The sequence below is a fragment of the Chanos chanos genome, chromosome 3 (genome assembly GCF_902362185.1).
Source record: "Chanos chanos chromosome 3, fChaCha1.1, whole genome shotgun sequence".
In the NCBI taxonomy this organism is placed as follows: domain Eukaryota; kingdom Metazoa; phylum Chordata; class Actinopteri; order Gonorynchiformes; family Chanidae; genus Chanos; species Chanos chanos.
The window spans coordinates 399,674-415,000 of NC_044497.1; the positions used below are offsets into that span (position 1 = coordinate 399,674).

General features: G+C 45.4%; 1 protein-coding gene across 1 annotated transcript in view; it reads right to left on the minus strand.

The window, feature by feature from the left end:
• Positions 1-9,764: 9,764 nt before the first annotated feature.
• ccdc78 (coiled-coil domain containing 78) overlaps positions 9,765-15,327 on the minus strand; it is an 11,613-nt gene continuing 6,050 nt past the window's right edge. Inside the window, exons 8-14 of the mRNA XM_030770149.1 lie at positions 13,022-13,147; positions 12,283-12,467; positions 11,044-11,215; positions 10,822-10,850; positions 10,493-10,625; positions 10,042-10,142; positions 9,765-9,891 (exon numbers count right to left, since the gene is read on the minus strand). Of these exons, the coding sequence (XP_030626009.1) occupies positions 9,765-9,891; positions 10,042-10,142; positions 10,493-10,625; positions 10,822-10,850; positions 11,044-11,215; positions 12,283-12,467; positions 13,022-13,147 (873 nt within the window). The remainder of the gene's footprint in view (positions 9,892-10,041; positions 10,143-10,492; positions 10,626-10,821; positions 10,851-11,043; positions 11,216-12,282; positions 12,468-13,021; positions 13,148-15,327) is intronic.

Below are 15,327 nucleotides of genomic sequence, written 5' to 3' on the forward strand. Positions count from 1 at the left end.
ATACATACACAGTAAGATAGCAACAAACACACTGATACATACACAGTAAGATAGACACACACATACACACACACACACGTTATGCCACCAAGAGGGCTGTAACTGAAGGTGTAGGGGTCAGTGGGGGTCACTGGGTTTGGTATCCTCTGTCACCAGATTCACTGTCATGGTTAATGAGTGGCCCCAGTTAGGCTACTGCACATCTGAACCCAGGAAACAAAAAAACTCATCTGGTGTTTTCTCCTGATTGTGTGATTTTTTTCCCCCTACCAGCCAACCAAGAGATTCCCAATGTTCTGCTCTCAAAAAAATCACCCCATAAGAAGTTATTCAAACTTTCATATTTCATGATCTTTCACATGACTCAAATTTTGGTATCAGATACCAAAAAAAACCTTTTTTAACAAGATTATTCTTTTAAACCACTAAACAAACTCCTTATAGGGTTACCATAGAACCAAACAGCCCATTTCCTGTGACTGCAGCTCTATCTCATCCAATCCAATCTAATCTAATCTAATCTAATCTTATGAGCTTCTGTGTGTGTGTGCGTCTGTGTGTGTGTGTGTGCACTAGTTTCTGCCATTCAACTCCGTAAATAGCTTAAACTTGCCACCAATTCTTTGGTTCCTTTAAGGACACTAATCTTCTTAAAATGCGGAGGGAAAACCAAAATATGTGTGTGTGTGTGTGTGTGTGTGTGTGTGTGTGTGTGGATTTAAGGGTCACGAGGTCGGGGTAGCAAGTTTTCCCGCCAAAACTGACATTATTAGAGCAAGCTGGGGAGTTTGTTGTGGGTGCATGTATGTGCACAAGCACACACTCACACACACACAAACACACTCACATACCCACACACACACACACACACTATACACACACTCACACACACACAAACACACTCACATACCCACACACACACACACATATGCACACACACACACTATACACACACTCACACACACACGCACACACACACACACACACTCACACACACACACACACACACACACACACACACACACACACACATATGCACACACACACACTATACACACACACACACACACACACACACACACATACACACACACACACACATGCACACACACACACTATACACACACACACACACACACACACACACACACAGTCTTTTCAGCTGCACACAGCTGCCTGTGGGAACCCCAGCCCCCATCCTGAGGCATACGTTCTGTGTGGAATGCCTGGGCTGGTGAAGAGGAGGGTGTGTTGCTATGGTGACACCCACCGTCAAAGAGCAACAGCCATGAGCAGACATGAGACACCCCCTGACAAGCAAACTCTCTGACTCTCTCTCTCTGGTTCTGTTTCTCTTCCCCTGTCTCTTTAAAGGGTTCTGCTCCTAATCAAGCTGAGTGGTTATGTTTTACTGGTCAGGGCAACCACTCCAGTAACCAACTGTATGATTCCTGGTCAATCAAACTCTCTGCTGCTGTGTGTTTGAATAAGACTCTGTTAGCACAAAGCTTGGTGCAGAGGAGTGTCACACAGATGAGCTCTGTACTCGGGGTGTGTAAACACCTCTGTGTGTGTGTGAGCAGAACATAAGTTTTCAGTGAGCAGGAGACCAACTCCAGCTTTGGCTGACGGACATGGTATGTTCTCTGCCGTAAACAGAGGGATCTCAGAGTGGAGAAAGTCTCTGGTGTTACCTGCTAATGACAAAAGACCAGTCACTGGAGTTCCAGCTCCTCATCACAAGCTCTGACGCTCAGCTCCGGAGGTTGCCTTAGGCTACCTCGTCATCCGTCATTTTGACGGACAGGGTCGTAAAATTCCGTCATAATCTATTATTACCCGTCATTTTAATTTTCATTTTTTTAATGATAATAAGACATATTTAATAACATTTAATAAATTTTCATTCCTTCATTTTTATGTTTTTATTAATTGATATACTGCACAGGCTTAAAGACTATACATTTATAAGAGCATGAAGGGAAAAGATGAACAGAGACACCGACCGCGGGGTCACTTTTCATGTCCACGCCACATGACGCAGAGGAATGACTTTTTTTTCCCCGCAGTGACGTTGGAGGCTACTATAATCACTGCGCCATTGTGTCTAAACAGGCAAATATGAACCATTTACAAAATTAAACACTTACAAATAAAATATGAACAAACCACCCACAAGAAATGGTATTGGATGCAATGGCATGTAGCGATATAGCCTAGCAATGCTAAAGCCAGATAGACAAGGAGGTCATACATGTGAGATCAAAGACAAGACTAAACAATAGCTAATTAATATGCACACTCACCACCAACTAGACAGGGGTGTGATTTACTTTAAGTTAGATCGCCCTCAGTGAAAAATGACAGGATGACAGACAGCCTTCAGATTTTTCTGTCATTGTTGAAAATATTCAATGACGGAAAGCATTTGGTTAGTGCGACCTCAGCTCAGGTACTGGACAGTTGACACAGAGAAGTGGATGATTAGTAATAACATGTTCAGAGACACACAAACAAACTGAAGATGCCGGGTTCAGCCCGATTTTGGCGTCGCGGACAAACTTCCGGTGACGGGCCCGAATACAAGCGTCAGTAATGACGAACGAGCATCTTTACCCCTTGTAGACATAATCTAAGAACAGCGCTGTGCCATCTTGGGTGCCCCATTTATGGCACTGTGATTGCCTAATCTCTGACCATCAGGAAACACAAAAATACCACGTGGTCTGATCCCGGCAGTTTGAATAACGGTTTGCAGGTTTACAGGAACTGGCACCCACAGATGCAGTTACGTGAATAATATGTCAAGCGTATCCATTCATGTCCAGTTGGACGTGATGTAGCCTAATTACTGTTTGTGATGTCGAGTTGTGTCTCTGCATACTTTAGTAGACTGCAGTAGTTTTATTTTGTTCCTCTGTGAAAAGGCAGCGTGTCTTCTCTGTGTAGGTCCGCCACTGTGCCACGTTTGGTGGTTTCCTATAAAATAAAGCGTTTGCCTTAAAAACCTCCTGGCATTGTCATGGACTGTTTAACACCAGTGGTGGATAGTAACAAAGCAAATGGAATCTGCTACTGAACTTTAGTACCTTTTTCAAGTATCTGCACTTTATTAAAGGACATTTTGGGGGATTTGTTTACCTTTAACTCCACTACTAAAATATCTTACTTTCAACTCCACTACATTATATGGCTGTGTCCAAAATGGCATACTAGTGTACTGCATACTGGCCCAGTATACACTGTGTACTGCACACTATTCCACACGCTAGTGCACAGTATGGTATGCAATTATGAGAACTTTCGTGTAGTGTACTACACGTTTGCTATCGGTTGGGCTATCGGTTCTGTTAAAATCGAACAACATACAACTACCACAAAAATCTATCAAAAGTAGCCCTATAAAGAAGCGTATGAAGACTTATTGCACCAAAATATACAACTAATACATTTATATTCGGAACTGCAGCTGCAGTTGAAGTTTAAGCCGTTTCTGTCGCTCTCCACCATGTTTTTTGAGTTTTTTGACAGTTGGAAATCAGCGCGTTGCTTCATGGGCTGCAGTACCCCACGAAGTGAGCTCCGGTTGTCTACTGAAAATTTTCGCCAGGGTAGTACATCATCCAGGTAAGTGTCGTGTACTGCACAATTTTTATTTTTTTCACGTACTGCATACTACTTACTACTTTTACGTCGAGATCAGTATGCGAGTAGTATGTAGTATGCCAGTTCGGACACAGCCTATGACATGTGTCGTTCCCTCTTACTTATGAGTGGAGGGGGGTGTCCAAATTGAAGAACAGCAAGCACACCAATCAGGGTACAGCGCGGGTACAGGGTACTGGCTAATTTGCTTTGACCTGTTGCACCTATTAGATGTAGCTAGCTATTACAAGAACAGTGCAATATCCTATGTAGTCGAGCGCCTGGAAAATGACGGAAAGTTTTGAATCTAACTCGCCAATAGAAGTCGACTCATTTTAACACCCATGGTGTTTCTTTAATGAATTTTTGAAGACTTCTATGCCTGCCTCGTTTACACAAAATTGCTTCCTCCAAGAGTTCTCCCTCAAATCTGAGGAAAACCCGTTTCTATGCTAACATTTCTTCAATTGGTTATCTAATCTTAGCTTGTGTAACGGAGTTAAAGATGCATTCCTGGTTTTCGTGACTTTCACCAAAAGTTAAATATCAGTTCCGCGTCAACAAGTTGGACAGAGATTTCCACTGGTTAAATGAGGCAACTGCGTCTGTCCGTTACTATTACTGCTGTGTGCGTTCCCACGTCAGGCAGACGCCATTATACGATCTGCAAATGTGGGTCACGCGAGCCTGAGCTCCGTTCATAATTTTCCTGAAACGTGTAAAGCAATGTCATATGTGTTTGAAATAACAATATATTATTACAGCTACGCATATTAGTGAGCAATGTTACGAACAATGTACATTATTTCTCATGCATTTCTTATATGATGTTTTAGCTATTCAACGTGTTAGCTGCTAGCCGCGATAATGTGAAATTAATCCGAAAGTAACTGATAATAGGAGAGACTGAGAATTAAAACCATTTATTTTATTTGTTGTAATTTGCACAGACTACCAGACACCTAACTTTATGATGACACCATACCGTGTTGTATGTCCTGTTGTCAGGTATATTAAGACTTTCCGGACGTTAGAACGTTTCAGAACCGAACGTATTTCTTGTTAAATGTTTTTGCGTGCAAGTGCGTTTCCCTGTATAACGATTGAAAAAGGTATCACAATGTCTTTGTAACTGGAAAACTATACCACCGTTTCTACTGGATATGTAGAAATGTATGTAGAGATTGCCAGCGGCCTAATTTTGTAGGCAGACGCCATTGTGCGATCTGCAAGACTGCCAGTTAACTAACTTTGATGACAACATGCCGTGTCGTATGGATGCGCTGTTGTCAGTCAGACTCACTAAAAAGGGGGAAAAGCAGAACTTTGCGCGCCCCTGGTCCTTTGCTGCTGAACATTGGTGTGTACATGCCTGTAAACCAAATCACTAAGGATTCTCTGTGAGCTCCTACATCTGCAAGAGGAGAGATTTGTAATTCTGTTAAGGTTCATTTGTACACTGTCTCATCCGTGGTTCTGTAACCTCAGGCTTAAAACACAGTGTGCAGATAAATCCAGGACTAGACCAGAGCCGGTCCAGTCCAAACAGATCTTCTCTAAAACCCACCATGTGATAAGAACCATAACTGAAGGGGAACCAGGAACTCAACAACTGCAATAAACAGTCAGAAAATTCCTCTCCGTCTCTGTTTGTCTGCACAGCTCAGGGCAGATGGGTTCACCACCACAGCCAATCAAACGTGTGTATGACCTTGTGCTGCCGGTGAGAGGGAAAGGGAAGACGGTGAGTGAGGAACGGCCGGAGAGAAGGAGGAGTGCAGTCTGAGGAAAAAGACTCTTCAGTCAGTCACACACTGCCTCTCTCTCTGTCTGTGTGTGTGTGTGTGTGCGTGCGCTGATCAGTGAATCGCACACTGCCTCTCTGTGTGTGTGTGTGTGTGTGTGTGTGTGTGTGTGTGTGCTGATCAATGAATTGCACTTTGCCTCTGTGTGTGTGTGTGTGTGTGTGTGTGTGTGTGCTGATCAATGAATTGCACTGTGTGTGTGTGTGCTGATCAATGAATCGCACTCTGCCTCTGTGTGTGTGTGTGTGTGTGTGTGTGCTGATCAGAGACAATTTAAAAACATAAATAAGGATGATAATATTATTTCATCACATTTATGTGAATGCACATTTAAAGTAAGAAGGTCATTACTCTGACATCAGGCTGACGGTACAGCTGTGAAGCTGCCTGTCTGCGTCCTCTGCCCAAACAGCAGAGAGTGTGTGTGTGTGTTTGAGATTTTTCTTCATTAGAAAAGAGATTAAACAGGAACGCTGTGGGAACAGGCTAACTGTGGGAAAAATGACTCCACCCTCTTTCTTTCTCTCTCTCATTCTCTCCTTTTATCAAACATTCTATCAGGCCAGCTCAAGTACTTTACACTCTCTCTCTCTCTCTGTCGTTTGCAGAGACGTCCGCAGAGCAGGTGCCTCCAGAGTCAGGGAGGGAGGGGGAAAGAGAGACATAGGTAGGGAGAGAGAGAGAGACTGACTGAACTTCGATCATCATGAAAACAGAATATTTTACAGAACAGAGCACATACTGTCCACTCTAATCTCGCACTCACACACACGCACACACACACACACACACACACACAGAGAGTGAGAGTTCAGCCTCTAACCAATTTCAGGGATATTTGGAGTGTCATGACTTTGATGCGTGAAGAGACTGTAACAGACAGTTCCTTTAAATGTGTCCATTCATGGTCTGGTTTTCATCTGTCCCTATGAAATCTCTCATTCATTCATTTGATAATTCGATTAAAGAGGCTGGAATTCCTCTCTCACACGCTCCACATTTCTCCGTCATTGTCATTCTTCTTTCCTCTTCTCTTTGTTCTTTCTGTCTGCATTCTTTCTCTCCGTCTGATTTCCCACAAATTCCTCCCCTCCCTGTTCCCTCATTCGCAAGGCCTGTCTGTTCCAATTACACTCCGAACACACTTCTCTCCGCCCCTTTAACACACACACTCTCTCTTCGTTTCTCTCTCCCACACACACACACACAGAGCATGTCTTCATTAAAGCCCAATTATTAAGCATTAGGATGTAAGACAAAAGACTGTCTTTGGCTGTCTCACAGCCAGGCTCAGAGTGTGTGAGCATGTTGGGGAGTGTGTGTGTATGAGTGAGAGACAGACTCTGTGACTAAAACTAATGCACCCCACTCCACTTTTCCCACGCTAGTTACGCCACTGTAGTTAAGAGTTTACCTCTTCTGACGAGACGCTTGTTGTGTACTGTGAGTGTGCTGTCGTGTTGCGACTGTGCTGTCGTGTTGTGACTGTACTGTGAGTGTGCTGTCGTGTTGCGACTGTGCTGTCGTGTTGCGACTGTGCTGTGAGTGTGCTGTTGTTCTGTGACTGTGCTGTGAGTGTGCTGTCGTGTTGTGACTGTGCTGTGAGTGTGCTGTCGTGTTGTGACTGTGCTGTGACTGTGCTGTCGTGTTGTGACTGTGCTGTGACTGTGCTGTCGTGCTGTGACTGTGCTGTGAGTGTGCTGTCGTGTTGTGACTGTGCTGTGAGTGTGCTGTTGTTCTGTGACTGTGCTGTGACTGTGCTGTCGTGCTGTGACTGTGCTGTGAGTGTGCTGTCGTGTTGTGACTGTGCTGTGAGTGTGCTGTTGTTCTGTGACTGTGCTGTCGTGCTGTGACTGTGCTGTGAGTGTGCTGTCGTGTTGCGACTGTGCTGTGAGTGTGCTGTCGTGTTTTGACTGTGCTGTGAGTGTGCTGTCGTGTTTTGACTGTGCTGTGACTGTGCTGTCGTGTTGTGACTGTGCTGTGAGTGTGCTGTCGTGTTTTGACTGTGCTGTGACTGTGCTGTCGTGTTGCGACTGTGCTGTGAGTGTGCTGTTGTTCTGTGACTGTGCTGTGACTGTGCTGTCGTGCTGTGACTGTGCTGTGAGTGTGCTGTCGTGCTGTGAGTGTGCTGTTGTTCTGTGACTGTGCTGTCGTGCTGTGACTGTGCTGTGAGTGTGCTGTCGTGCTGTGAGTGTGCTGTTGTTCTGTGACTGTGCTGTCGTGTTGTGACTGTGCTGTGAGTGTGCTGTCGTGTTTTGACTGTGCTGTGAGTGTGCTGTCGTGTTGTGACTGTGCTGTGACTGTGCTGTCGTGCTGTGACTGTGCTGTGAGTGTGCTGTTGTTCTGTGACTGTGCTGTGAGTGTGCTGTCGTGTTGTGACTGTGCTGTGACTGTGCTGTCGTGTTTTGACTGTGCTGTGAGTGTGCTGTCGTGTTTTGACTGTGCTGTGACTGTGCTGTCGTGTTTTGACTGTGCTGTGACTGTGCTGTCGTGTTGCGACTGTGCTGTGAGTGTGCTGTTGTTCTGTGACTGTGCTGTGACTGTGCTGTCGTGCTGTGACTGTGCTGTGAGTGTGCTGTCGTGTTGCGACTGTGCTGTGAGTGTGCTGTCGTGTTGCGACTGTACTGTGAGTGTGCTGTCGTGTTGTGACTGTGCTGTGAGTGTGCTGTTGTTCTGTGACTGTGCTGTCGTGTTGCGACTGTGCTGTGAGTGTGCTGTCGTGTTTTGACTGTGCTGTGAGTGTGCTGTCGTGTTTTGACTGTGCTGTGAGTGTGCTGTCGTGTTGTGACTGTGCTGTGACTGTGCTGTCGTGTTTTGACTGTGCTGTGAGTGTGCTGTCGTGTTGCGACTGTGCTGTGAGTGTGCTGTCGTGTTGTGACTGTGCTGTGAGTGTGCTGTCGTGTTGCGACTGTGCTGTGACTGTGCTGTCGTGTTGCGACTGTGCTGTGAGTGTGCTGTCGTGTTGCGACTGTGCTGTGAGTGTGCTGTCGTGTTGCGACTGTGCTGTGAGTGTGCTGTCGTGTTGTGACTGTGCTGTGAGTGTGCTGTTGTTCTGTGACTGTGCTGTCGTGCTGTGACTGTGCTGTGAGTGTGCTGTCGTGTTGTGACTGTGCTGTCGTGTTGTGACTGCTGTGAGTGTGCTGTCGTGTTGTGACTGTGCTGTGAGTGTGCTGTCGTGTTTTGACTGTGCTGTGACTGCGCTGTCGTGCTGCGACTGTGCTGTGAGTGTATTGTGAGTTGTTTCGTGTGTATGAGTGTTGTTGTCTCTCTTGTGCGTCTGTGTTGATGATGAATCTTCTCGCTCCTTCTTTCCCTAGACACTCGGGGGGCGCGCGCGCGCGCACACACACACACACACACACGCCTGACGGAGGTTCAATTCCCATACAGCACTTCTTCAAAACCACCACATTCCCTCTCTCTCCACCACATTCTCTCTCTCTCCTCCACATTCCCTCTCTCTCCTCCACCACATTCCCTCTCTCTCCACCACATTCCCTCTCTCCTCCACCACATCCCCTCTCTCTCCTCCACCACATTCCCTCTCTCTCTCCTCCACCACATTCCCTCTCTCTCCACCACCACATTCCCTCTCTCTCCACCACCACATTCCCTCTTTCATTCTCAGTCTTTCTGAAACCCCCCCACTGTTCTGACACTCTGAGTATCAGTGCTACACTAGCCTACTGTTTGTGTGTGTTTGTGAGATGGAAATAGACAGTGTGTAGGATGTCTGTTTGTAGGATAAGGTTAGTCATTCAGTTACACTTCTACTCTAATGTTGTTTTCCTGTGTGTGTGTGTGTACCAGTGTTCAGTTGTAGACAGTATTTGGGAGAGAGGGTGTGTGTGTGTGTGTGTTTAACTGTGAGATTTTGTGTTTGTTTTGCGTCATGACAGTTTTCTCAACCAGACAGTAATTCATTGTCAGTGAGAGGTCTTCTTCCTGTTCAGCTCACTTTACAAGCATCCTACATGTATCCACACACTCTCTCTCTCTCACACACACACACACACAAAGAGGAGAGTGCCGGTACGGTCAGAGTTTAATCAAATGAAAGAGTCTGAAAGACTTTAAATTGTCATTTATTTCTGTTGACATTTTACAGCCTGTTTCTGATTGGAGGAAATGGTGCTCTTTCATTGGCTCCTGGATGGGTACACTGTGAAAAGATTTCATTTCATAATGACAGGTTGGTTTATTTGTATCTAAAGGTAGTATACAGATGTTACATATCTGTTCAAAATTCACCATTGAAGTTCTAGATGACTGAAGAGGATTCAGATACTGTAATTAGTATTTTTGGCTGAGACTTTAGATTTCATAACTGGTCTTTTGGATTGGTCTGTGGAGGGGGCGGGGCTTTGGCAGCCCTGCGCTCTGTGTTCGCCCTGCATTCATTCCCAGCATCCTCCGTAACCGGGTTACTTCCAGCTTATACCTGAGGAGGCCCCCCCACCACACACACACACACACACACACACACAAACATATACACTGATAGTTAATTATGGACTGAGTAACTCTAATTGTGGGCAGTTTTTACAGTAGGAACTATATGTGATCTTTATGGTAACCACAGGAAGTTTACCTGCCCAGGTGATTGTCTATGTACTCCTGCAGTTCAGACACCTGTTCCTCAGCAACCGTTGCCCTGGTAATAAGCTGTGCCCTTTCCCTCTCCAGTCCCTCCTGATCAGTCACAGTCACACAGTTAGGATGGTGGGCAATGGCCTTTATTTGCTATGGTAACCTGTACTAAGGAGGCAGTGTGTTGTTGCATTAGCCTGTGTTAAGTGGGCGGTGAGTTGCTATGGTAACCCCTATTAAGTAAGTGGTGTACACAGTTGATATAGGAGAGCGCTGCTGTGGTTACATGAACTGTGATAGTCATTTGTATTCAGTTAGAGGGTTCTATCACCATTACCACTGTATTGTGGGTAGAGTTTTACCATGGTTACCGGTCTGTTACCTGTGTGCTGTGTGTGAATGGCGTTGACATGTTTACTTGTACTGTGATGGTGCTGTGTCTCTATGCTTACCTGTGTGGTGTTAATTATCTCTGTCAGCTGTTTAAGGATACCATTCCAGGCCTCATCGCTAAGTCCAGTGCTGTAACCACAATAAACAACCATTGTGATCACAGCTCCACCCACAATTAATCCCATGTTCTCACTGCGATCACAATGACAATCACAACTCATTATGCCAATCAATAATTCCAATTAATCACAACCTAAAACGCTTTTCAAAAACAATCACGTTCATCAATCGTCATAATTAATGTCATTCATTAAAACTGATCATACTCATCACTGCTAATCCCCCTCATTCAACTGGGAACAGAATAAAACCACAGAAAAGCTCTTACTGTTGATTCAGTCTGGAGGACAATGTAGCCTGACAGAGAAAACACATCATCAAAGTCAAAACACTAAAACGACATACGAGCACACACACAGACACGCAACACATGCAAAACACACGACACACACAGACACGTGACACACACAGAACACACGACATGCACGCAGACACACAACACATGCAGAACACACGCAGACACACAACATGCACGCCAACACACACACACAAGCACACACACCTGTTCCTCCGAGTGTATTAGTTGTCTCTCTAGTCGTTCTTTGTCCTCTCTCTGTAGTTTCTGTAGTTTTAGCCCCGCCCCTCCTGAGCTGAAGCCGGCCTCAGGTGTGTCTGGGTTAAGAACACGCTCAGTCTGTGCTATCACCTGCTCCCGTGGCATTCTGGGATATGAAGAAAGGAAACTGTTTATTACTCATAAAGTGCTCCATCATGAAGTCTCCACGTAGCTAATGGACGTTGGCAGATCCGTTCCTGTCTGCACCCTCTAGAGCCCTTAGGTCGTCAGGGACCAGTCTGCTAACTGTACCCAGGATTAAAACAAATCCCTTAGGTCGTCAGGGACCAGGCTGCTAACTGTACCCAGGATTAAAACAAATCCCTTAGGTCGTCAGGGACCAGGCTGCTAACTGTACCCAGGATTAAAACAAATCCCTTAGGTCGTCAGGGACCAGTCTGCTAACTGTACCCAGGATTAAAACAAATCCCTTAGGTCGTCAGGGACCAGTCTGCTAACTTTACCCAGGATTAAAACAAATCCCTTAGGTCGTCAGGGACCAGTCTGCTAACTGTACCCAGGATTAAAACAAATCCCTTAGGTCGTCAGGGACCAGGCTGCTAACTGTACCCAGGATTAAAACAAATCCCTTAGGTCGTCAGGGACCAGTCTGCTAACTTTACCCAGGATTAAAACAAATCCCTTAGGTCGTCAGGGACCAGTCTGCTAACTGTACCCAGGATTAAAACAAATCCCTTAGGTCGTCAGGGACCAGTCTGCTAACTGTACCCAGGATTAAAACAAATCCCTTACGTCGTCAGGGACCAGTCTGCTAACTGTACCCAGGATTAAAACAAATCCCTTAGGTCGTCAGGGACCAGTCTGCTAACTGTACCCAGGATTAAAACAAATCCCTTAGGTCGTCAGGGACCCCGCCCCTAGCTCCACCTGAGCCTCTGCCCCTCTGTCAAACAGCTTTTCATCTGACCTTGATATGAAATCATGGATGGATTACATTAAAATCTGTCCATGACCTATGCACTACCTTTAAAAGCAGAACTCACCCAACACAGACAACTTTTTTCTCCCATTTTTACCCCCTTTCCAACTTAGTCATGTCCAATTCTCACGTTTTTCCCCTGACACTTTCCAAACCTCCAAGCAACCCCACCACCCTACGGCAGTGACAGGGAAACCGCCCCCTGCAGGTGTTCCACCGCCCTCTCTGTTCACCTGTGGACAGAGAGCAGGCCCTGGTATGCGTGTGTCAGGGTGTGAACACGTCTGCGGTACATTCTCACTGCAGACGTGAGCTGTTGCTCTCTGGACCGGTAGGACGCTCGGACTTCCTCCAACATCGAATCCACAAACTCTCTCAACTTCCTCCCTTTACTCTGGTTCACTGAACACACATGCTGCTACAGAGACAGACAGACAAAGATCATTTAGGAACAGGCCCTAAAGCTTCAGTCATATCCTGTGAAAGAAGTGCTCTGTCATTCTCTCCGTGTGTGTGTGTGAGTGAGTGAGTGTGTGTGTGTGTGTGTGTGTGTGTGTATATGTATGTATGTGTGTGCGTGCGTGTATGTATGTGTGTGTGTGCGTGCATGTATGTGTGTGTGTGTGTGTGTGTGTGTGTGTGCGTGCGCGTGTGCACGTGTGTGTGTGCGCGTGTGCGTGTGTGCGTGCGTGTGTATGTATGTGTGTGCGTGCGTGTATGTATGTATGTGTGTGCGTGCGTGTATGTATATGTTTGTGTGCGTGTGTGTGTGTGTGAGTGTGTGTGTGTGTGTATGGGCGTGTGCGTGGTGAGTGTGTGTGTGTATGGTGGTGTGTGTGTGTGTGTATGGGCGTGTGTGTGGTGTGTGGGCGTGTGTGTGTGTGTGTGCGTGAGAGTGTGTGTGTGTAAGGGGCGTGTGTGTGTGTGTGTGTGTGTATGGGCGTGTGTGTGTGTGTGAGAGAGTGTACTCACAGTAATGTCCTGTATGTAGTGTGTAAGACGTGCTCTGTATTCCTGGTTCAGCTGTTTAAGGTGATTTTGTAGTTTATTGTTCTCAGACTCCAGCTCCTTTAACTGAACCTCAGAGTTTATTAAAGCCTACAACACAAATACACACAACATACACAATATATATATATATATATATGTTATACACACCACACACACACAGTAACAGTGTAGGGTAGGTGTTTTTATAAGTGTGTGTGTGTGTGTGTGTTTGGGGTTGCATGGCTGTTGATTTTTGTAAAGCAGTGTTCAGTTTCACCAAACTCCATCACTCCTGCTTTTTTTTTTTTCTTTCCATCTCCACATCTGATACCGTTTATATGTACCGTAACAGATCTGATACAGTTTACATGTACCGTAACAGATCTGATACAGTTTACATGTACCGTAACAGATCTGATACAGTTTACATGTACCGTAACAGATCTGATACCGTTTATATGTACCGTAACAGATCTGATACAGTTTACATGTACCGTAACAGATCTGATACCGTTTACATGTACCGTAACAGATCTGATACCGTTTACATGTACCGTAACAGATCTGATACCGTTTACATGTACCGTAACAGATCTGATACCGTTTACATGTACCGTAACAGATCTGATACCGTTTACATGTACCGTAACAGATCTGATACCGTTTACATGTACCGTAACAGATCTGATACCGTTTATATGTACCGTAACAGATCTGATACAGTTTACATGTACCGTAACAGATCTGATATGTATATATATCTGAGATGCTGCATATATTTACTGTAGATGTGTTGCCAAGTGTTAAAATCACATTGTAAACAACCAGTTGTCAGCCCCAGCACTGGTCAGTACTTACTTGGCAACTGCATAAAATCTAGTGAGTGTATGTACAGTTGCAATTAGAAATATTCAGCCCCACAAAGATTGTAAGGCTTTGCCAAAGAAAGTTTTCTCAAAGAGCTAGATTTTGCTTTTGATGACTTCTTTATCAGTTGAGTGATACATAAAATTGACCAAAAATGTGTGATGTAGTATTCCTGAGTAACAATATTTTGTTAAATCTAGCCATGTCACAGTTATTCAACCCCTATATAATACTGCTGTTTCTAAAACCTTCTGCTAGTTTTTATGGCCTAAAGTGAAGCTAAAACATAATTAAGCCTTTGGGAACTCTATAATGATCCTTACTTTACTTCAGCTGTGATGCATATATAAACCCCACCCATGAAGGTGTTTAAGATGAGTTGCAGTCATGGGTAAGACTAAGGAGCTTTCACAAAAGCTGAGAGAGGAAATTATTTCATTACACCTGAAGGGCACTGGGTATAAGATTTCCCAAAAACTGGGAGCATTACAAGGAAGTTTAAAACTTATGGCACAGCTGCAAACCTGCCTGGCCGTGAGAGAAAGCCCAAAATTTCATCCAGAGCCCTCAGCAACTTCATCAGGACAACGAATAAAACCCCCTGTGTTACTGCAAAACACCTACAGGATGACCTGACCCCCTGTGTGACTGCAAAACACCTACAGGATGACCTGACCCCCTGTGTAACTGCAAAACACCTACAGGATGACCTGACCCCCTGTGTTACTGCAAAACACCTACAGGATGACCTGACCCCCTGTGTAACTGCAAAACACCTGCAGGATGACCTGACCCCCTGTGTGACTGCAAAATACCTACAGGATGACCTGACCCCCTGTGTTACTGCAAAACACCTACAGGATGACCTGACCCCCTGTGTTACTGCAAAACACCTGCAGGATGACCTGACCCCCTGTGTTACTGCAAAACACCTGCAGGATGACCTGACGACGGCCGGGACAAGGGCTTCAGTGGCAACTGTAAGACGAGTGATGAATAAACAAGCACTTCATGGCTGGACTCCAAGACACACTCTGCTCTTGACAACAGGTTGACTAGAAGATACCAGGAGGAATTCGGATAGGACTGCAGAGTTTTGGAAGACAGTTCTATGGACTGATGAAACCGAACTGGAACTGTTTGGACACGTGGACCAGCGGTATGTCTGGCGTGAGAAAGGCCAGAAAAATACCATCCCCACGGTCAAGCATGGAGATGGGTCACTGATGATGTAGGGATGTCTCTCTGCAGGCAATCTTGACCATGTAAATGGCATCATGGATTCCCAAAGATACCAGGCCATATTAAAGAGGAACCTGATGCCCTCTGATGGTAAACTGAACCTTGGTGATCACTGGACACTCCAGCAAGACAATGATACCAAGCACACCTCAAAGTCAACCAAAGCTTGGCCGAGAAAT